The sequence below is a fragment of the Zootoca vivipara genome, chromosome 1 (assembly GCF_965207765.1).
Source record: "Zootoca vivipara chromosome 1, rZooViv2.hap1.1, whole genome shotgun sequence".
Taxonomy (NCBI): domain Eukaryota; kingdom Metazoa; phylum Chordata; class Lepidosauria; order Squamata; family Lacertidae; genus Zootoca; species Zootoca vivipara.
This window is the reverse complement of record NC_142582.1, coordinates 36949412-36972342: the sequence shown is the minus strand read 5'-3', so window position 1 is coordinate 36972342 and position 22931 is coordinate 36949412. Positions and strand designations below refer to the sequence as shown.

At 40.1% G+C, this 22931-nt stretch overlaps 1 protein-coding gene across 1 annotated transcript in view; it reads right to left on the bottom strand.

Moving 5' to 3' along the window:
* LRP1B (LDL receptor related protein 1B) overlaps positions 1-22931 on the bottom strand; it is a 743096-nt gene that overhangs the window by 134019 nt on the left and 586146 nt on the right. The window contains exons 28-32 of the mRNA XM_060279545.2: positions 21989-22120; positions 20704-20931; positions 18348-18522; positions 17339-17433; positions 10024-10173 (exon numbers count right to left, since the gene is read on the bottom strand). Of these exons, the coding sequence (XP_060135528.2) occupies positions 10024-10173; positions 17339-17433; positions 18348-18522; positions 20704-20931; positions 21989-22120 (780 nt within the window). The remainder of the gene's footprint in view (positions 1-10023; positions 10174-17338; positions 17434-18347; positions 18523-20703; positions 20932-21988; positions 22121-22931) is intronic.

Here is a 22931-nt window from a genome sequence, read left to right as displayed (position 1 = left end):
AGTCTGACCAAACTGCGGGAGGCAGTGGAAGACAGGAGTGCCTGGTGTGCTCTGGTCACGGAGAGTCAGACATGACTAAACGACTAAACATCACCAATGAGGCAACAAACACATGTCATAAATAATTAAATAGCAAAGTCATTTAATAGCACAAATCCTAGCCATTAGAAGACCAGCTCCTTTTTTATTGTTTGCTGAATTGCCTGACAACCAATAAGCCCTTATCACTAGTTAACATTGCAAAAAATATGCTCTCAGAATACCAGGTCAGCGCCTTCACCTGGGTCTACCTAGTGATATGCTAATGTCGCCAAGGGGATAGAGTCCTGTTGCATCATAGAATGCCTTAGGTCAGCTTTCCACAGAGAACAACAAAGTCTAAACAGTTCCCTAATTCCACTGAGCTGCTTGCTTTTAATTAATTTACAACTCAATAGCCCAACAACCTATAATACTCAGCCTCCTTTCTCCACGCTCTCACACAAAACACACACCCTCACCGAAGGTTTAATCTCCTCCCCACTCCCCACTTTTGTGTTTTTATTGAATCAACCAAGAAAAAAGTAATTTATGGGGCTGATAGTTCACAAATCAGAACACTTGGCTCAAATTTTAGGAGGGGCCAAAATCACTCTCCTGAAAATAGGTATGACTTGAAGGGTTAAAATTCTTTTTTAAATAAAAAAATTCCTTCAGTAGCACCTTAAAGACCAACTAAGTTTAAGGTGCTACTGAAGGAATTTTTTTATTTTACTTCGATCCAGACCAACACGGCTACCTACCTGTAACCAATTCTTTTTTAAAAATTCAGGGGGCTTATCCTTGGTGATGGTGCAGTGGTCCTTCTCAATCCTTTTCTTTATGCTACCTCTGCTGACCATGGGAGTGACAGAGCTTCTCTTGGCAGCCAAATCTACCCCTTCCCTGCAAATGACCTGTTGTAGTACAACTCGAGGACATTATGGGGACATCAGTGGCATCCACCCACTCCCACTGAAGCCAATTCCCTTTAATACCTCATCAATTGCTTTTTAAACTTAGAAGTCACTATATTGCAATAGTGCAATAAAGTGGGCTGCTGATCCCATATATATCTGATATTTTGTAAGTCAGGCATATCTACATATAATTAATTTACTTTTAAAAAATTCTCTTGAAGCAAATATGAGAACTGAAAATCAAAGCAGCTATGATTAACAGAAAACAATCTTACACATGTCTACTCAGCAATATATCCCACTGCACTCATGGAAGGGGTAGCCTTTTGATCCAACAGACATGTCTACTGCTGAAAGGGGAAGGGAGTATTATCATTTTGTCTTTCCCCCTCCCCTATGTCACCCTCTTATGGAGAATCACCTAATTATTTGACGCTGGTTTTCAGGGATGCAAGGTTGAGGGGAATCAGTAAAATATGCCTCCCCTCTTTTTCTGTCGGAGTAGGCATCCATTGGATCAAAGGTCCTTCTGTGAGCATAAGGGCATCAACTGGATCCCAGTCATTGAGTTCAATGGGGGTTATCACCCAGGAAGTAGGTATAGGATTGGAGCCCAAATATATGTATCACGTCATTTCATATATAAATAACCAATGGCACACTCGTTCTTTTCTTACTCATAATGCATAGAAATTCAAAGTGTTTATTAGGAATCTATACAGATGCTTTGTGCATACATTGTGAATGCCTCACTGAACCGCAGTAATAACTAATGCATTTTTTTCTAACACTTTAAACAGGATAATTAAGTCCAAATGTAATGGTATCCACTTCCTGTGCAATATGATAAATTTATAAAATGATAATGGCATCTCCTAACCAATAATTCTGTGAAAAGATTGTTCTATACACATTATTATTGTAAATGTTTCTGAAGAGGTACAATGAATGTGTTTATTTACAGCCACCGGCATGGACATAAGATGGGGACAGCAACAGCATTAAATAAAACGATGGAACTATGAAAGAGAATTTCTAATTATGAACCAGATCATCAAGCCTGGCCCAGTTCTGTTAGATGGATACAGAACAACAACATGCAAATAGAGAAAAAGGTAGGCAACACTATCCTCCTCCAGTACGAAGACAAATTATACTCACTATAACAAACACTTTCACCTTTCCTACGTTATTTATGATGCATCAAAACTCACAGTACTGTATATATATATATTGCATGCCTAGGCTACCCATATATAAATGCTGTAACGGGAACCCAACAATCCATGCAATGAGAGACTATATTTGCTGTGGTCAGTATCATTGCTAGATATTGTTTAGTATGTTAGCCATACCCTCCACTGTTCTAGCATTGCAAAAGTGAGGCAATCAGGAGTCAGACTCTGTTGACTTCAATCAAACAAAGAAGTGTTCTAATAGTAACTCCCTATGAAATTAATAAGCGGAATATTCACAGTACTGTTTGACTAATAGGCCTAACAAAATTCTTGCTCCCTGTCAAGTCCTATACAGTACCAGGTAACTCTGCAAATGGGAGCTTCCCTGTGTAATCTGAGCAACATGTCTTCAGCATACCCCAAAGGAACATGTAATGGCGAGGCTCTTCTGCCTATTGAGCTACTAATTAAGATAGTTGCTATTTGCATAAATAGTAAATAGTCTCTAGTCCACCTACCTCTCCTGCTAATTCCAATCATGTAATTAGACAATCCTGTTATCTTTGTTCTCAGATCACAGAATCATTTTTCACAACAGACATTAGAATTAGAAGACAATTCAGCACAGGGTTATCTCATCACTAGCCCTTAGAGTATTGGCCTTCTTTGCAGTCTCCTGCACCTATACAATTAAAAAAAATTCAAAAAATCAAAACAGAATTCTCAAAAATAGCCACATGCTGTTATCTTGTTTTCATCTTTGCAGTGACAATGGCTAAAATCCTTCTTAGGCTGCAGAAATCCCATTAAAATCTAACTGTGAGCCAATGTCATTTCCTTTGTACCACTATTTTTTTAATTACAGTAGAAGCTGTAATTTCGTCAAATTGGGGGGGAAAACCATTAATAAATTTGACTAAGCTCAGGAACTAAAAGTCCCAGTCACACAAAGCCTAGGCAATAAACTACATTTTGAGGAACCAGGAAGACTTGACATTTCAATGTTTGCAAGTAAAGAAATAAAAGAGCCTAGTTATTCAAAAGGAGATTTTCTATGCTCACCTGCCAAATACATAACCTTAAGCTAAAGAGCAATGTTTGTTCCCATTCAGTTGGAACAGAGAAAACATAGCATAACACAGCTTAAGTTCCATCTATTTTATACAGACAGCAAGTGTGCTATGTAAGCAGAAAACTTGTATACTTTTTAAGTGTCCTTCGCACATTCTTAAGCACAGACATTTGTTTTCACTTAAATAGTTTATTAACTGGATAATATTAAAGTGTATCAATATTAGAATAGACAGATCAAATTAAAATACCTACCTGTGCTATTCACATGCTATTTTATTTTAATATTTTAAGTATTATGTTACATTTAAAAATATATAATTGATTTATGCCAACAGTGTTTTCCAGTAGCTAATTATAAACTTATTACTGTAGTTGGTTTATAATGATATACAGGTGTGTGTATATATATATATATATATATATATATATATATATATATATATATATACACATACCTGTATGAGAGCACACACACACAAACACACACACAGACACAGTAACACTTCTATACTTAGTGATACATGTTTTCCTTTAAGAGTTGAAACAATACTTTGAATACAGATTCTGACGGGGCATTAATTTTCATTAATGATGGTTTAAATCCTTAAGAGATGACAACCATATACTGTACTTAAAACTGGACAAATTGTCCAGACATATTTCATATATTACTGCTAATGTGCTTAAGAATATTGTGGCAGTTAGAAAATTTAGGTGTACAGCGGTACCCCCGGTTGCGGACGAGATCCATTCCGAAGCACCGGTTGAATCCTGAGGTTTCCACAACCGGAGGGACCACTTCTGCACACACACGAGCGACGGTAGAGCACTTCTGTGCATGTGTGCGCAGCAAAAATCAGAAAATATACTTCTGGGGTTTGCCGCTTACGTATCCCGAAGTTTACGTAAGCAGAGGGATACATAAGCGGAGGTACGACTGTATATATTTAACATCTGTTATAGTGAATATTGCCTGTCATTATAATCAATTCAAGACTCCTTGAATTGCTAAACAATATGTAGATGGATATCTGTTTAGGTGAAGTCTAATATAATATAATCATATATCATGTAATGTAATGCATGCATCAGTTTATTTAAAATGTAAGCTACAACTTTCTACATTTCTATACTGTGTGAAATAAGTAAAACACTTCAGGTATTCAAAGTATTTGTCATTTGCTTGCCTCTGTATTCAATAAAAAATGTATGTCATTGTAGTAGTTACAGTCTTAATTATTGGTTATCAAATCCTATGGCAATTTTGCTAGGGTGCATGCATATCCTGGTGCATATACAAAACAAACATGAAGAATTGGAAAGGAACTTTTTGCCTTTGCCCGTGGTTATCACAGAAAATGAGATGGGGGAAAACAGGGAACCTTTCCATTAAATCTTTGTTAAAATCAGCATGGTACACAACGAATATGAGCAATTTTACATTACATAAGAGTATATAAAAGTGCACAGCTGATACGTGCATTTCAGAAAGTTTGACTACTGGAACAATACTTAATTCTAATTTGCACAGTCAGTATCATATTTTATCAATTATGTGCCTAGTTTATTTGTTCTAGTATATTATATTTATCACTTAACTAACAAAAGCTTGTTTGACATATTTACATTACTTTTTAGTCACATGTGGGATGGGCTTGAACAAGACTAAAGAACATCTCCAAAGAAGACCCCTCTGCCCCTTGCAAATCCACCGTGACCTGCATTGATTTTGTACACCTCATCACTGTTCACCAGATGTAGAGTGTCTAAGAAAATCCAAATCAATGCCTAAATCAATGCCTAAATCAGGATGCCTTTCTAAGGAAGAAGGGTGTTGGTTCTCAACTTTATTGCTACTTGCTACAAAATGCAATATGTCTGAAGTGGAGCTGGGGGGGGGTGGAACTGAAGGGAACTGCCCCAGGACTCACATATGAGAGGAACACATCAACACTGGCCTTGCAGCATTGTTGCCCAGACTTATGAAAAACAGAGAGTGAATAACTCTATCTCCACTCATTGTTGATTTCACCAACTGGGCTGGGGTCTTCCTCTCTGCATACAGAGGCCATCTGCAATCCTGCCCCATCCCCACCCTGGCCCTGCATGCAAAAGTGACACTGCTACCAGGACACTGCAATGCTGCTGCTCCCCATGGCTACTCCTGACCACCCATAAGAGGTAAAGTGAGGCAAGCCATGCTAATTGTTCTTCAGTGATGATATATTTGTGAGAAGAAAAATCCCTTACAGACCCATCTTTCTCCAGGAAAGCTAACTGGGAAGAGGAGTTTGATTCAGGCAAAGGGTGCATGAGGGGAATTTGTTCTCCTTACAAAAAATGGGCAGCAGGATGCACAAAAATTTAAGGGCTAAGTGAGCACTTCTGAATATGTACAGAAGATGCAATTTCATCATTTTACTTAGTAAGCAACAGAAACGGTAGCTATTGAAACAGCTATTGGGGGAATATGAATTTAATTAGCTGCTTAGACTTAGGTAAAGGTAAAGGTACCCCTGACCATTAGGTCCAGTCGCAGATGACTCTGGGGTTGCGGCACTCCTCTCACTCTATAGGCCCAGGGAGCTGGTGTTTGTCCGCAGACAGCTTCCGGGTCATGTGGCCAGCATGACTAAGCCGCTTCTGGCGAGCCAGAGCAGCGCATGGAAATGCCATTTACCTTCCTGTCGGAGTGGTACCTATTTACCTACATGCACTTTGATGTGCTTTTGAACTGCTAGGTTGGCAGGAGCAGGGACTGAATAACAGGAGCTCACCCCATTGCGGGGATTCGAACCGCCAAACTTATGATCGGCAAGCCCTAGGCTCTGTGGTTTAGTGCCACCCGCGTCCTCAGACTTAGTTGAGCTATTAATTTGACTAGCACAGTGCTGCCCTATTCTGTCTGGCAACTATGTTTCTGGCATGCAGTCCTCCTACCATTTATGCTCTTTAACTGGTGATGCTGACAATGGAACGTGAGACCATTCCCCCTGCACAGACACCATCAGAGTACCCATCACAATTTGCAGGGCCAGTGGCAAACATCAAGGGGTCTTCAGCATGATCCAGGGATCCCCAGTCACCACTAATCCTACTTCTTACAGCAGCAGAGCTGTCTATCCTCCTCCTCCTCCTTCCTCCTCTATATTACTTTAAAAACAAAACAAACACACGTTCTTCACCAACAGCTCCCTAGGCACCTGGGCTCTCAACAACAAGAAGAGTTTGGATTTGATATCCCGCTTTATCACTACCCGAAGGAGTCTCAAAGTGGCTAACATTCTCCTTTCCCTTCCTTACCCACAACAAACACTATGTGAGGTGAGTGGGGCTAAGAGACTTCAAAGAAGTGTGACTAGCCCAAGGTCACTCAACAGCTGCATGTGGAGGAGCAGAGACGCGAACCTGGTTCCACAGATTATGAGTCTACCGCTTTTAACCACTACACCACACTAGAGCCAAAGGAACCCTCCTTCTCATAGAGCCAGGCATCGTGAATTGTTGCAGAATTGTTTTTTAAAACTTAAAAAAAAATACCCTAAGTTTTAAAAGCATTACCAGCTCCCATGACAACAAGTAATAATCATTACTAATTTAAAATAGTTCAGTTTTTGATCCTTCCTGCCTCTTTGGCAGTGCCGACGTCAGGCTCATATGTGCCCATAGTGCTGGCAAACCAAATGGGTCTGGTAGTGGTGCAGGCAGAGTCTGGTAGTTGGCACCAGCAGCACTGCCCGTTTGTGTTCTCTGCTCCCCCAAAATTAAAACACACCCTCACTGATGCAGGCAGAAGAAACTAAACACAGCAGCAACAGACTCTCCCCCTTCCACCACTACCTCTGAGACTGGCAAAGTTAGCAGTTGGAGTAAGTAGCAGAGCACAGTCTGGAATCACTGAGTTGGCAACAGATCACAGTTTGACAACCCTGATTAAATACCCAAACTCTGAACATTTCCAGTTTCACATTTTTAACTAACTTTAAAAAAAAATAGTGATTTGCTTTTACTGCCCTGTCTGTCAGCTCCAATCAGGGAAGCGCATCCTCACGATCCCTTTCCCCATCTCTCCTGTAATGTGAAGGATCACTTACACTATGTTGTTGTGACATCACCTCATTGTACATTTTCCTAATCCTGTCAGTGGCTGCCAATAAGCTACATTAGAGCTGGGAAAATGTACTATGTGATGACATCACGATACAGCAGGCATCCCCAAACTTCGGCCCTCCAGATGAGATTTATTCATACAAAGTTAGAAGTCTAAGGCAAGTTTACCTTTTGTTTTTCTGTTATTCATGGAGTTTGAGGAACTGCAGAACGCTGCTTAGACTAAATCAGGCTTCCTCAACCTCGGCCCTCCAGATGTTTTGGGACTACAATTCCCATCATCCCTGACCACTGGTCCTGTTAGCTAGGGATCATGGGAATTGTAGTCCAAAACATCTGGAGGGCCGAAGTTTGGGGATGCCTGCGATACAGGATCCTTCATAGTACAGTGGAGAACATGACATTATGTTTTGAGCATAATGAGGAGAGTTGCCTTGTGGATACAGGGAAGGATTTAGTCCAGGCTTTCTCAACCTCGGCCCTGCAGATGTTTTTGGCCTACAACTCCCATTATCCCTAGCTAGCAGGACCAGTGGTCAGGGATGATGGGAATTATAGTCCCAAAACATCTGGAGGGCCGAGGTTGAGGAAGCCTGATTTAGTCTAAGCAGCGTTCTGCAGTTCCTCAAACTCCATGAATAACAGAAAAACAAAAGGTAAACTTGCCTTAGACTTCTAACTTTGTATGAATAAATCTCACAAAGCAGTTTGGTTTCATCAGTGGATCACTGCAATGCCACGCAAAACCACACAGTTATTCTTAATAAGAGTAATGGATCCTTTCCTGCCTGTTTTGTTGTTGTTGCTTTTTAAAATCACCTCCAATACTGCTGGTCATTGCCAATTCCAGATACTACATAGTATTACATTGTAAGATGCAGGTGGGGTTAAAATAACTTGTCACATGTGTTTATTCCTCAGAAGCACCACTTTTACTGGCCAAACCACCACAAATTATACATACTTCGTTACTAATTGCTATAAATAATTGCATGGGTCTTCGCATTAGATATAAATGCCCAAGCTACAAAACCTTATGTTTAAGAATTATGACAGTTTGACCCTCCTTTACTGTATCTGCAGCTGTGACGCCTAGTTATGGCCTAGCCAGTCCAATTAAATGACCATCCCTGACTCGTTTATTTCCACTCCCAAAGTGCAGAACAGGCAATGAGGCGAACCACTGCCACACATGACACCAGCATGCCCCCAAACCCTACTTGTTACCAACACAGCAGCAAGCTACCCTGCATTCTCCTATGGAAGATGAGGTAGGAGAGGTTGCACAACGTTCATAACATCCTTTGTCCCCATCACAGCTGCACACGCAGAGTCCTTGGATTCAGAGTCCCTGAAAAGCAGCAGCTCTTAGGAAATGGACCTACTCCCTGGTCCATCCAACACAGACCCACCAGCACCAGATCCCTCTCCAAGCCCTGCAAATCCTAAGGATTTACCTTTAACTACAGATATCAAGGAGTGGGCTACCTGCTCTTCTGAGGTTTAAGAAAGGCCTGCAGCACCTCCAGTGACCAGCAGCAATTTATCATGGCTAATATTGTGTGGCTACACCAACTAAAGCCATGGTTACTAACAAGGGTGCCACAATTGCCAGGATTTATAACGAGGATTTGAAATTCATTTGAAGCATACCATGGTGCTATGGTCTCCTCCTTAAAAAACAAAACAAAACCCCAAAACTTGTTACAAAATTGTGTGCTTGTGTGGTGGGATGTCCGTCTTTCTGGGGCTGGATCTACATTCACCATTTAAACGTTATTAGAACAATATTAGAAATATCGTTATAAAAGATCAGGACAAAATAAGTCCCATTTGGTTTCTCTTTTGCTTCCTTTCCACAAGGTCTACCTAATTTATGACAGCTAGTTGCTCTGCAGAGCGCTCTGGTGTCACATTTTAATAACACATTATTAACGTTTAAAAAGAATGTCATATGGCTATATGGTTATCAGAACCATTCCTTAACTTTTTTTTAGCGTTAAACATGAATGTAGATCCACCCTCAATTTTTTCAAAGCAGTATTTATATCAAGCAAGAATTTGCAAGAATCATAGAATGCTAGCATTGGAAAGGACCATGAGGGTCATCTAGTCCAACCCCCTACAATGCAGGAATCTTTTGCCCAATGTGGAGTTTGAACCCACAGACCTAAGTTTAATAGTGTAATGCTCTATCGGCTGAGCTGTCCTAGGTTCTTCTACCTCTGGTCCCTGTCCTTAATGGATGAGGCATAGTATACCTGTACCAGTCCTAAATTAACAATTCTAGAAACTGATCTTCATTCTTTAATAGCAGCCCTCACTTACTTGCATAGCTAAATACTAAAAGCCGCATATTCCACAATACCAAAAAGGGAGGTATGGAAAGGTTTGTTACAAATATGGAAAAGGGGCTGTAACTGATAATGTTATATTCACTGTGGAGCAGAGAGACTCCCACGGATAAATAATGCACTCCCAAAATCACCTAACTTCCAAAGTTTCTAAAACCATCTAGTTTAAAAGAAGATTTCTATACTATAGCTCAATGGAAATTTATCCATCAAACAATAGTTTAAACAAAAAAAATTAAAATAAAAGATGCTAACTTCAAAAAATTATACTAAGAAAGTACTTTCAGAGCAACGTGGGAGTTACTTTGAAAGGCTGACAGGAAAATGAAATGCTGAATATCAAACATGCTTATTTAGCTGTTTACTTACCCATAATGGTTAAGGCTGTAGCTTTCGTTAGTTCTTCTTTCATTGAATCTATTACGTCAAAACCGCCACCATCTAAATTGCATCGGTTTATGGTTCCATTTCCTGAACTGATCCAATAAAGCCTGTTTTCTGCATAATCTATAGATAAACCTGAAAAAATACAATACATGAAGCATATTTGAAACAATTTAAAACTTATGCTTTATTTTCTGAATGCTTACACAATAGCAAAATTTATCTACAAATTGTAAGACATCTAAAAAGTAAAGAACTGTTTGTGGCAAACAGCAAGGTAAGTTTTTATTTGGCTGAATAGTGTTGTGAGTTTGTGGGTGCTAGACCTCTAAATTCCTGGATCCTTTTAAGTGTTAGAATTTAATCAAGGCTCCAGGTGCCAAACTGAGTGCCAGACACTTCTAATCCCTGGATCCAACAAAAGCTAATAGCTAATTAAAACAACAAAGTATCAAAGGGCTCGTGCTAGATGGCAAATGGGTAGAGCCCCCTCCCTCAACAGATAAAGCCAAAGTTGAGAAGAGTTATATGAGCTAGAAGCCAGATGCAAAAAGCTGCAGGATGGAAAGGCAGAGAGAGAGAGAGCCATGGCTGATTTCTACTTGAATCCAAGGCTATGGCTATAGGAGGGGAAAAAAGACCGTATGGGGTGTTGATGCTGTGAACCCCAGCATCACAGGCTCAGGTTATATATACAGTGGTCCCTCGATTTATGAACTTAATCCATTCCGAATGCACATTTGTGGGTTGAATAGTTCGGAAGTCGGAACGCGGCTTCCCATAGGAAAAAAAATATTGCTTCCGTCTTATTTATTCTACCTCTCACTTATTAAAATAACTAACAGGGATGGTCTGGGGTAAACCGAGCCTCCCCCCTATTGCTCCCCTTAGCCTTTCTGTATTCCCTCATGCACTCGAGGGTTTTATTCTATTTCCTTTTCTTTTATACAAAAGAGAGGCCTCTTCCAGCACAACTGTGGCCAGGTACCTATTAGGGCTGTATCTGAGACTATCCCTTGTGTCCACAGTATAGGACATAAGTTCTGCCTCTAAGAATCCCTTTCTGTAAAAGCTTGCCCCTTCCCTGAGGTAACTTTATGACACCCTGGGTCTGTCTGCCTGGCTCGCCCCCTTTTGTGCACCCCAAAGATACAAACTAACAGTTCCACTATTGAAGGAAATGTTGTCTTTTTAATGGGTGTCCTCATGAATGAGTTTCATGTACCTTGGCTGGAAAATAACACAGACGATTTTCTGATTGGCACTTTAACACTGGAAATTTTATTTCTCAAGAACGTAATGGTTGCTTTAAGGTATTCCTGTTGTACAAGCTTGGTTTCAATCGTAATAACCTTGTTACTCATGTACTGGATAACCCAACGACTACCTAACCTTAACCTACTCTCCTAGATCTTCTTTACAACCACCCTCACACTCCCGTTCCCCCAGCACCCTCTCAACTGACAAAACAGCTGTTCCTTCTCTTTAAACATTCAACCATTCCCCTCCCCTCATGGAATGTCCAGTCAGTCAACACGGAATCTGAGTTAACCCTTGATGGGTCGGGTTGATAAAGAGTAAAAATGTCACACCAAGGCTATGGCTATAGGAGAAAAAAAGATGGGTGTTGATGCTGTGAACCCCAGCATAACAGGCTCAGGTTATATATACAGTGGTCCCTTGACTTACGAACTTAATCCGTTCCGAATGCACATTCGTAGGTCGAAAAGTTCGGAAGTCGAAACGCGGCTTCCCATAGGAAAAAAAATATTCAGAAAAATTCGTAAGTTGAAAAAATCGCATGTAAAAATTCGCAAGTCAAAAAAGCCACATTTAAAGCCGCCAACGGTTTCCGTTCGGATGTAGAAAAATTCGTAACCTACAGATGTCAAGTAATTCGTAAGTTGAGGGACCACTGTATGTGCAAATAAATCATACATCTTAAAGACACCACAGTCTCTGCTGTGCCTCATTTCTAAAAGGAAACACAAACCCTGGGTGATCGCCTAGAACCCCTGGAATCTTGTATCGCTCTGAGACTGGGGTAGAGTGCCACAATATGTTGTCTACTGTTCTGAGAAAACACATGGTCACTATACAATTCTTTCTAAAAGGGTACTTAATATGATTGCTTAGTATTAATTACTGTTGCTGTGTTCTAGATTAGCATTTTTAGGGGGGAAATGGAGATTGAAATACTAAGCAGGCCGCAGGTTTATAGAAAATATGATATAAAAGCATATTTTGACAGTAGCAGTATAATTACACTTTAGGATAAGAACCCAATAGTACTATGAAAGCATTCTGTATAGCAGCCTTCACTAAACGGGTGCTCTCCTAGATGTTTTGATGCTGGCTAGAGCTGATAAGAGTTGTAATCTAAAATACCGGGAGGGTGCCAGGTTTGTGAAGGCTGATGTATAAGGTTCTTCTCAGGTCTCACACAAGCAGAGAGCATGGGATTTTTTTCCTTTCCTTCCTCCCTTCCTTGGCAACCAGATCAGAAATATGTAGGGAATTCATTTAGGATCACCGCAGTCAGATGGAGGCCTAGCAATATTGCCATCGTAGGACTACCAGAGGATGGCTCCTTACTCTTCTCCACTGCTAGCAGACAATGGGTGCTTGTTCCTTCTGTGAATGGAAGGGCTCCAGAGACTGACATTCAGTGGAGGCTCAGTGCAGTCATAAGGGGAAGGAGGATCGTCCCCTTGCAGATCTGTGTGTCATAGCCTACACTGATTCATCTTTGTGGAGGCACATTTTCAGGAAACTGTAGGGGAGAAAGAATGGGTGAAAACTGACCCCTTCTTCCTACAGTGGAATTGTCCTATGACCACAGTTCTGCTCATGAGAACTCTGGAGCCCATCCATAGAATAACTTATTTCAAAAAAGCAAGGATATATGAAATTGATTACTTTGAATTTATAGTATTAGGTTAAATAACTTCATTTTTATTGGCTCAGAATTTTGGTCTATGCCAGTATTTTTGCATTCTATTCACCACTATGGTTACTCTATATCATAAAGAGTGCACATTGTAAGAAACATACATAGTGGAAGATTGAGATGTGTGAGGGAAGGTACATGTTTATTTGAAAACAGATTTTAGAGGCAGGGATGGGGTGGGGGGACTCACACCAGGAAAGGGAAACTGGAAAATACTTTAACTGGAAACTGGAAAATACTTTAAATTAATGACTCCAACCACATACTTCTAATTAATGAGTTCATTTAATTAATGAATCAAGCTTTTGCTCTTAATACTTCTGAAATCAAGCCATAAATCTAAATTAGGAATATTAAACAATGGATTAGCTTTGAATTTAAGAGCAGCAAAATTCATTCAGCCAAAACTGCCTGAAGGCTGCAATTATTCACTCAGTACCAGTACTCACTCATAGAATGCAAGATGGGTGTTCTGACAAGATTATGATGCACTTGTATTTCAAAATTTGCTTATGATTATAAGGTCTGGCAAAGTAAGTAAGATTTTAAAAACCAACAAGAACAAAACATAAACCAGTCAATTATTGAACACTTTCTTTCTAAAAAAATCAATCCAGTGAACTCTAATAAAAGAAAGATTTCATATTAAATAAATCATTATTTCTTTACAATTCTAGATTTTGTGGCTTTACTAATGCTATTAGAAAGCTCACCTTCGTCCAACACCTTGAATGGGGCAAGGCAACAAACATTATATGCTGCTCTTTCAAGCAGCTCTTTTTGGATCTCGCTTTTTGTTACCTGCTTAAAAGCCTGGCAAAAGCATTCTGTACCAAATATAGCTTGCACACCATTTTCAAGGGTAATCCTATGTAGAATGCATCATAGCAGACCAATTGATTGTAATGTTTCAAGGGCAAGGATTACTGAAGCTATCGTGGTCTAGGGTTACTACATTGGTTGCTGAGGCTACCCTAATCTATGGATGGTCATAGCTGTTGAACCCACAGGAGATAAAAAAAATAGGCACTCCTAGCCATTGAAGCCACCAGGGCATCAAGTGACAAGACTGGATCCAGGGGGATCCCCAAACTATGTCTTTGATCCTTTAAGGGAAATGCAACCCCATCAAGAACAGAAAATCTTCCCGTTTACTGGACACAGGAGCAACCTACCTACAGTACCTCAAAGTCACAAATCTAATACACCAGGAACATTTATGAACAAGTCGGTAAGGAAATATTTATGCCAGGATTTAGACATAGAGCGGAACTGAATGTGGATAAAGAATTTGCCAAGGTTAATATTGGATGACATTAAAGAAAACTATTTTAGAACCCTATCCCCGTGGTATTTAACTCCATACAGAATAAGTAAAATATATGGAACAGAGCAATGTAACTGCTGACGGTGTAATACACCTTCGGCAGATTTCATTCTTGCATTTAAGAACTGCTGGATAATACAGATCTACTTGATTTTGTAACCAGTGCATCTAATACAGTATTAATATCATATGTACTCTGATTTCCTAAGTTGAACTGTCCCCAGGGGACATTAACTTACAACCGAGGAGGGTTGGAGATAGAATTGCCAGTATGCAAAAAAAGGAACAAAGGTGTGCATATTCTGATTGACGGTTGAAGGTTTAGAATTCTTAGTAAGGCACAGTGGTTGGCTAGGGCTTGCCTAGACTGGCCAGAAGAAGTGAATATAAGTCTGGGTGCTAGTCAGACAGAGGTCAGTCAGTGTTGGTTGTTGCTCGGTGTTCCTGGTGGGTAGCCAAAAGAAGAAGACAGCACAGGAAAAGGAGGGAGGAAAACAAAGACCTGAAAGGAAGGCAGAGTGGCTTGGTGGCTCCAAAACTTGCCGGGGTAATATGGCGCCCTGAATGAGAACAAAATTTGGAGTGTCCCCCCAAAAAATATTCCTCATTTTCACAATAATTCCTTTTGGTGCAGTTGCTTTTTTAATGGATTTTCTCAGTAGGTACACTTATAAATATAGAATAGTAGTAATAGTAATAATAATGATGATGACGTCAACACCACCACCACCACCAACACACCCCTTTGGCTCGGTGCCCTGTGCACCTGCACTGCCCTAAATCCAGAGCTGGGGGTGACTAAATTACTAGGTTTAAGCTGAAGAGAGGAGAGGAGAACCTATCTAGGGTGCTGATAGGCAGCTGGGAATGCTAGGCTGTGGTGTTTAGTAAGAGAGCCAGAGGAAGATTCCAGGACAGCAAAACCAGGCATGTGCTTCAAAAGGTCAGTAGGAGTTGAAACAGAGACTTCAATGAAAGACCGCAGTGACAGTGTTCATGAGGCTTAACTGGGGTGGAGTAAATAGAAGGGCAATCTGGAAAAAGTGTTTTTAAAAGGTTCCACAAAGCTGTCTTGGTTTAGTAATAGTAGCATTAAATAGGCGGTATTTAAGTAACAAGTTAGCAAAGTAGATACAGTGGTGCCTCGACTTACGAAGGGGATCTGTTCCGCGGCGCTCTTCGTAAGCCGAAGCTTTCAGTTGTTGAACTATCTATTGTGCGCAAGCGCAAAGTGTTATTTTGCGCTTTGCACATGCGCAGGCCACGCACGCCGCTTCTGCACAGGCGCAGAACGCACACACGATGAAAAGACTTCCGGGTATGCCGACTTCGTAAGTCGAAACCTTCGGAAGTCGAGTCATTCGTATGTCAAGGTACCACGGTACCTATTTAAAGACACAGCCAGATGGGCGGGCTATAAATAAATTATTATTATTATTATTTAACTGCATAAGCTTCTGTGCTACATACTCTTGCAATAAACATTAATATCTTGTTAAAAACACTAACTTGCTAGCCAAACCCCTACCATTGCCCTGCAGTAATCCTCTAGACTAGAGTATCCCATTCCCATCCCACGCTACTACTAAGCTCACTTTTCACCTTCCCAACTTAGATTTCATGATTTTATTCTACTTCCTGCACATAAAACAGACAGCATAATGTAGATAAGAATTGTTTAAAGAATTGTTTAAAAAAACCCCAATGTATTAGTCTGCATTGGGTACAATTTGACATGTCGTAATCAAGAAATGCTCTGATTGTGTCTTGGTTAAAATTTCAATGCTGCTGACCCTTTTATCTCTGTGTGAATAATGAGCCACTGTTTCTTTTATCATTCATGTATCACCAGACCATGGAAAGAATGAGCGTCATTAAAATAGCTCTAAGTGATATAGATCACAAGTGAATATTTTAGGACTTAGCAATAAAAAGTCAATTAAACTATCTCCCAAAAACAGACATTTAGACATAATTTATCATTTTGTGTTCCTAGAACTCTGAGAACATCCAAAGAGATTATCTGGTAGTTCTCAGACTCAAAAGCACATTATATTTACGATAATCTTGTTAATTACGTGCTGTGCTTGTCAAACATGATGCTATAAAGCAATAATAAATGATGAATGAAATAAGAAATGAAGAATGCTACAATGTTAAGATTCTAGAAGAAAGCAAATCTGACCTTGTAGCATACAATTGGAAGAGTGCATGACAATATGAATAATTTTCAGCATTCAGGAGACAGTTATTAGAACTACATAATGATAAAATGTTTGAGCAGTAGCCTCTAGTAACAACAGTATATATTAATCAAAATCCATGGATACATCAATCTAGAAACACAAGAGAGAAATTTTCCTTCATCTCTTTTTGTCACTGGCTACAGAATGGCAAGAGAGCTGAAACCAATGCTATCAGTCTGGCAAGAATGATTTATTGGATAGAGAATTTGAAACTTGGTCTGTAGTTTGGATTCGGGAACACTGAAAAGATACTACTGTGAAACTTATAAGGTGACACAATCCATGTCACATGAGCAGGCTTACTTCCCCTGGGTCTTCCACCACCTCCTACACCTCTGGAGCTGCATGTGGGGCTGCAGGGGTGAAGAGAAATCCATTCTGCAAATGGTGTCCATTCCATTAAGAGACAGACACCACTGGTTTTCACCCATAGTGCTGTATACTTGCTTCTGTACTGACCTCCCTCCCTGATTATCCACTTAACTTGTTCCTTTCATAACAGAGCTCACATGCTACTTGGAGTATCTCCACAACTCATACAGCAATTCTAACAATACAATAGCAAATTGAAATCTGGAAGCCAGATTGCCCATGATTCCTCATCCTCAGTCCTGAACAAGCTGTGACCCAGCAAGCCAAACACTAGGCATTGTGACCTATTTTTCTCCTTAAAATCATATAAATTATGAATATTATGCAAGATTTTTTTATTTTATTTAAGAGAAAGTTGCACCAAAGTAACTTTACATGAAAATGAGTGATCATAGTAATATTTACCAACTGGATCCTTTTGATTCTGAAACAGAATTTTGCTGTTGCTGCCATCCATATTTGCCACATTAATGGTGTTTCCATCAGTCCAAAAAAGTTTTCTTTACAAAACAAAAGAAACAAAAATTACATCAAAAAGATCAAGCTGCAATCCTATTCTGTTTTACATTATCATATTGGAATTAAAATTCGCATGAATCCAGAGTGTCTCTGTATAGATTCTACAATATTCTTTTTTGACCACATTCTTCCCTTAGTTAAATAAATAAGTATGGTAATATCATATACTGACCATGCCAAAGGGTCACAATACAGATTGGTGAAAAAGCAACACAGAACCTTCCCCCTCAAACAAATAGCATCCCCATCAGAGATGAATGCATGAAAACCCCATTTGTGATTTATTCTTCCACACTCCCCTCCCCCCCTTTTGGTAGGTGTGGAATTCTGAAAATTCATGGGGCCTCCAACTCCCACAATGGGTTATCTATATTAGGAAGCTGGTGATGCACAAGAACAGAGGCATCACTTCATAACTTAATTTACTAGTTAGTACAAGCAGAGCTCATCTTACATAAATTTCACTTATGTGATTGCACCTATATGCAAATCACCCCAAAATAAATAAGCAAATAGAGCATGGGAGAAGGGGATGGGAGAGCGGGAAGAAAATGGCCAGCAATCCCATCAGCTACTGGGAGAACACTTGGCTATAGATGGAGAGTTGGCAGAGTGCAGAGAGAGACTGGAGGAAGGTGGAGCAAGCTTTGGAGGCAGTTGGAGAGAGATCCGAAGAAGCTGGAGAGGTTGCAGAAAAGGTTGGCAAGTCATCGGAGAAAGTTGGAGGGATTTGCCAGGCTTTTAAGGTTTTCTATGGAGTGTTCTGGTTTTAAGTGATTTTGCTTATACTGTACACACAATAGCTAGGAACGTAACCCTCATGTAATATGAGATCAACCTGCGTTTCACCTGAAAAACAATTGCAAAAATATTGGTGTAAATAATCATACTTTACCCTTTAGCTGGATGAACAGCAAGACACTGTGGTTTATCAATTCCATGTATAACTGAGGTTTTTAAAGAGCCATCTAAATGTGCCACATTAATTTGTGTTTCATCAAACTCTGAGCTAATCCAGTATAAATTACGGGATAACCAATCCACAGCCAGTCCCCGAATGCTTTGAATGTCTGCAAAATGTCAAACAGCAAATAAGTTGCCTAATCAGCTCTGCCAAGAAGTTTTCACTCATTTTAAGAAGGCTTTAAATATCACTGAAATTGTAAACAGGAAGACCAAAACACAGGTAATGGGATGGATGCATTTGCCATTTTGTAATTAGAAAGAATTTTTCAATCAATGGAAGGGACAGAGATCTAGCAGAGGCTCCTCCTACTGGTGGAAGGAACTGTAAGGCAATTTGGGGTGATTTCATCCTGCAGCTTGCAGAGCCATCTCCAATACTGTTCTAGAGGGTCCCATGCTTCTCCAGAGCAGCTTTTTCCCCCAATGGAGGTACAGGGTATTGGGGAAGTCTATGAAATTATCTCCTCCCTTCCTCCAGTGGAAGAGTACTATGGACGGTTAATGGCCCACATCTTCCTATATCTTTCTGCGTTTAGAAAGGCATTGTTCACACACCTGTGAAAACTGTGTTGGTTGCAAAGTGGGAAATGTGTGAAAGGGTCCCATACAATACAAATTTAAGCATTATTTTTTCATAGATCTGTAGCAGTATCTACTTTTCTTTCTTTTAAAAAATGCCCTTAAACTATGAATCTGTCCCTTCAATGCTGAATTTCATGGTGAGAAAATTGAACTTAAGAACTTAAGAAATGGTTTGTTGGACCAGATCGAGATGCATCTAGCTTAGCCTTCTATTCTATTATCAAAAGTGGCCAGATGTCTCCTGCAGCTCACAAGCAGGTATGAAATCGATGACCTTTATCTGCTTATTACAAATAAGATTCTGCCCCTGAAGCATCTTTGAAGGACTGTTTGTTCTAATTTCCCTTAGACTGAAACTGAATTCACTTAGCAAAACCACTACAATGCATAAACATGGGTCCTAAAGTTCATACAGTATAATATACCCATTGCCATAGCTATTCCATGACAACTCTCCAACATAACATCGTTAATGATGCAGAGCAGAAGGATTAGAACTTGAGAATTACTTACAAAATCCCAGTGCTGCATCAATGGTTTCTTATTATTTGACAAACATGAAACTGCTGCTGTGGTATGTATCATTAAGAGTGAATTCAAAATGCTTAAATTCCATATTCTCCTGGGAACTTGTTGGAGGCTTTAAAAAGGCAGCAGAATTAAATTAAAATGGTGGTTGTGGAAAAAGGTGAATTCCATGTTAGGTATTGTTAGGGAAAAGATTTAATTTAAATGGCTAAAATCACAGTGCTGCTACACAGACCCAAAGCGTAGCTGCACTTGTAAAGTTCTAGATACAGCAAAACTAGAAAAGGTACAAAAAGAGAAGCCATAATGGTCAAGGGGCTGGAGCAACACCCCCGAGTACCTAAGAATCTGGGATTATCCTATGAAGCGGAACATTGGAAGATTCAGGAGTTAAATAGGGACTACTACTTAATTCAGTAAATAGTTGAACAGTGTTAACTGCCACAGGATGTAATGGTGGCCACTAACTTGAACGGCTTTAAAAAGAAGTTAGAGATATTCATGAAGGATGAGGCTACACAGGAACACTGGTCACGGTGACCATGTAAAATGTCCAGTATGGTATGTCTCTGAACACCAGTTGCAAGTGGGATTAGTGTATTGCTCATGTTCTGCTTGTGGGCTTCCCGTAAGCATCTGCTTTGCTGCTGTAAGAACAGGATGCTGGACTAGACGGGCCATTGGCCTGATCCAGCAGGGCTCTTGAGGAACACAGGATGCTCTTTGACACTGCATCAGACCCATTGGTCCATCCAGCTCAGTATGGTTTGCACTTGACTGCTCCCCAGGGTTTCGGTCAAGAGTCTGTCTCAAATCTATGTGGAGATGCTGAGGATTCAATCTGAGGCCTCCTCTGTGCAAGGCACATACTCCACCAGTGATCTACAGCCCTTCCTGCTCTTATAATGCAGTTACTCAACACCACCATTTCTAACCTGAAAAATTATTTCTCAATATAGTCTTAGGGTGCTGAATGATTCAAACTAGATCAGATACATGCATTATGTAATAATTGACAAGTGTCTTGTATTGTACCAAATAATCAAAATTAGTTTTGCACATTAAACATCGCAACAAGATGCTTTTAGGCATAAGTGTTGTCAAATCTCCACAGTTCAGTTTGATAGCCCCGTCCACCAGCTAGACTTGGAATGTTGCATTTAAAATATGTTTACCTCTTGATATAACAGTTTCTAAACCAGTCCCATTAATGAAGGCTCGTTTTATAGTTTGCGTTTTCACATCAGTCCAGTATAAGCGCTCCTCTGCTGCATCAAAATCTACAACTGTTACATCATCGATATCAGGAACCGTGAAGGCTGTTATGTAGTTGAAGTACGGGTTCTCTATGTCAACACCTCTTATTTCTGAACGTCTGGCATAAAGAAGAAATTTTTTCATTTCTGTAAAAAATATGTATGCCATTTATTAGATGCAGATCAAAGGAATATTATTACAATCTGTATTTCGTTTTAATGATGATCTGAGTTATACATTTATATATTATAATCTGGTATTCATACATAATTTAGTACAAAGCAGGTAAGCACATTCATCTGGTCATTCGTAAAAAGTTCACATTGTCCACGATATGTAAAAAGTCAGCCATGTTTGTTTTTAAACAGACAAAAAACTAAGAAATTGTTTAAAATCCAAGTATCTGTAGTTCAGAATATTGTTAAAAGACATAACATTATTTGGTAATTCTAAATGGCAGTAGCAGGCAGTGTGCTGGGGAGGTGGTGTTTATCAGCTGCATCAGATTGGCCTACTACAGGCAAAGGCAAACTCGGCCCTCCAGCTGTTTTGGGACTACAACTCCCATAATCCCTAGCTAACAGGACCAGTGGTCAGGGATGATGGGAATTGTAGTCCCCAAACATCTGGAGGGCTGAGTTTGCCTATGCCTGGCTTACTAGGATGTAATGGGGAAGGTGTGAGATAGTAGTGAGGTTGATGAGATGCAAATGCACCAGCAAAACCAATATGCCGTTCCTGCCAATGTGTTTGCATCATAATGCATCACTATAGTTTTTTTTTAGTATTTCTTCTTATAAGCTGCTTTCTGAGCTAGTTCTTAAGACTCTGAAAGTGATATCAAGACAATTTCAGAAGATGAGTGCACTGAGATTAAAAACTGTTAAGTCCTTTTTTTTTTCATTCTGCACTTTACCCGCCTCATCATTTTCTGATGATGCCCTTTCTGCTTGCCAACCTCCCTGTTCTGCAGAGATAAGTTCGGTGAACGTACTAGACACATCCACAACAAAAAAGCAAAAGTAATAAATATCAAAGCTTGACAAGCCAAATACATTTGGGCGTCTTGTTGGTTCATGCGAGACAAGAGTTACCCTCAAAGTTATCAGTAAACAACATGTCCCCTACTCTGAAATTTAAGTAGTTAAGAGAGAGAGAGAGAGAGAGAGAGAGAGAGAGAGAGAGAGAGAGAGAGAAACTTACCATAGCATGTTTTTCTGTCTATAGACAGCTTCATCAGGTGAGGACATGCGCATGCAGCACTTCTGTTGTGATTGATCAGGCACATATGAGAGCAAGGACCTCTTCCATTGTTAGCAGCGCAAGGATTGGGAGCTAGAATTAAAAATGTAAACTGAACATGTTAGTCATACTAATAAATCTATTCTGAAGGAGACCAATGAAGGCTGACAATGAGAAAAAATAGATATTAGAAGAGGGGAGGGGAAGAGAATGGCAAACAAATTTATTATATAGTAATAGTTCACCACTGATAGATCGCCTTCATTGGAGGTTTTAAAGCAGCGGTTGGATGGCTATCTATCACAGATGCTTCGGTTGAGATTCCTGCATTGGAGGGGGGTTGGTCTAGGTGACTCTCAGGGTCCCTTCCAACTCTACAAAATTCTGTGATTCTCTGCTGTTGCATTCTGGTCCTTCTTGCAGCCTAGGCATCTGGTTAGCTACTGCAAGAACGGAATGTCGGACTAGATGAGCCACCAGCCTGATCTGGCAGGCTCTTCTTATGTTCAGAATTGTGTACTCACTCACGTGGGTTGGAAGAGATTGAGATCCTGTGGAGGCTCCCTAAAGTCAAGCAGTCTTCACCAGTTTGCCTACATTGACTCCACGCTGCTCTGAAGCACCCCCAACCCCCTGGAATAGCTAAGAGGGATGAGAAAAAGGAAATCCCTCTCCTCTACTGCATTCTGTTTATGGGAATTTTGGATTCAAGCCATTAAAGCTTCAGAATAACCTCTTCAGAATTATCTCCCTGGTAAGCAGGGCTTTTTTTTAAAAAAAGCTGGAACTCTCTAGAATTCAGTTACAGCACCTCTCAGGAGGGTGCCATTGCCATTTTAAGAGAACGAGGGAGGTGTTCGTGGTGAGTTCTGGCATCTCTTTCCTAGAAAAATAGCACTGCTGG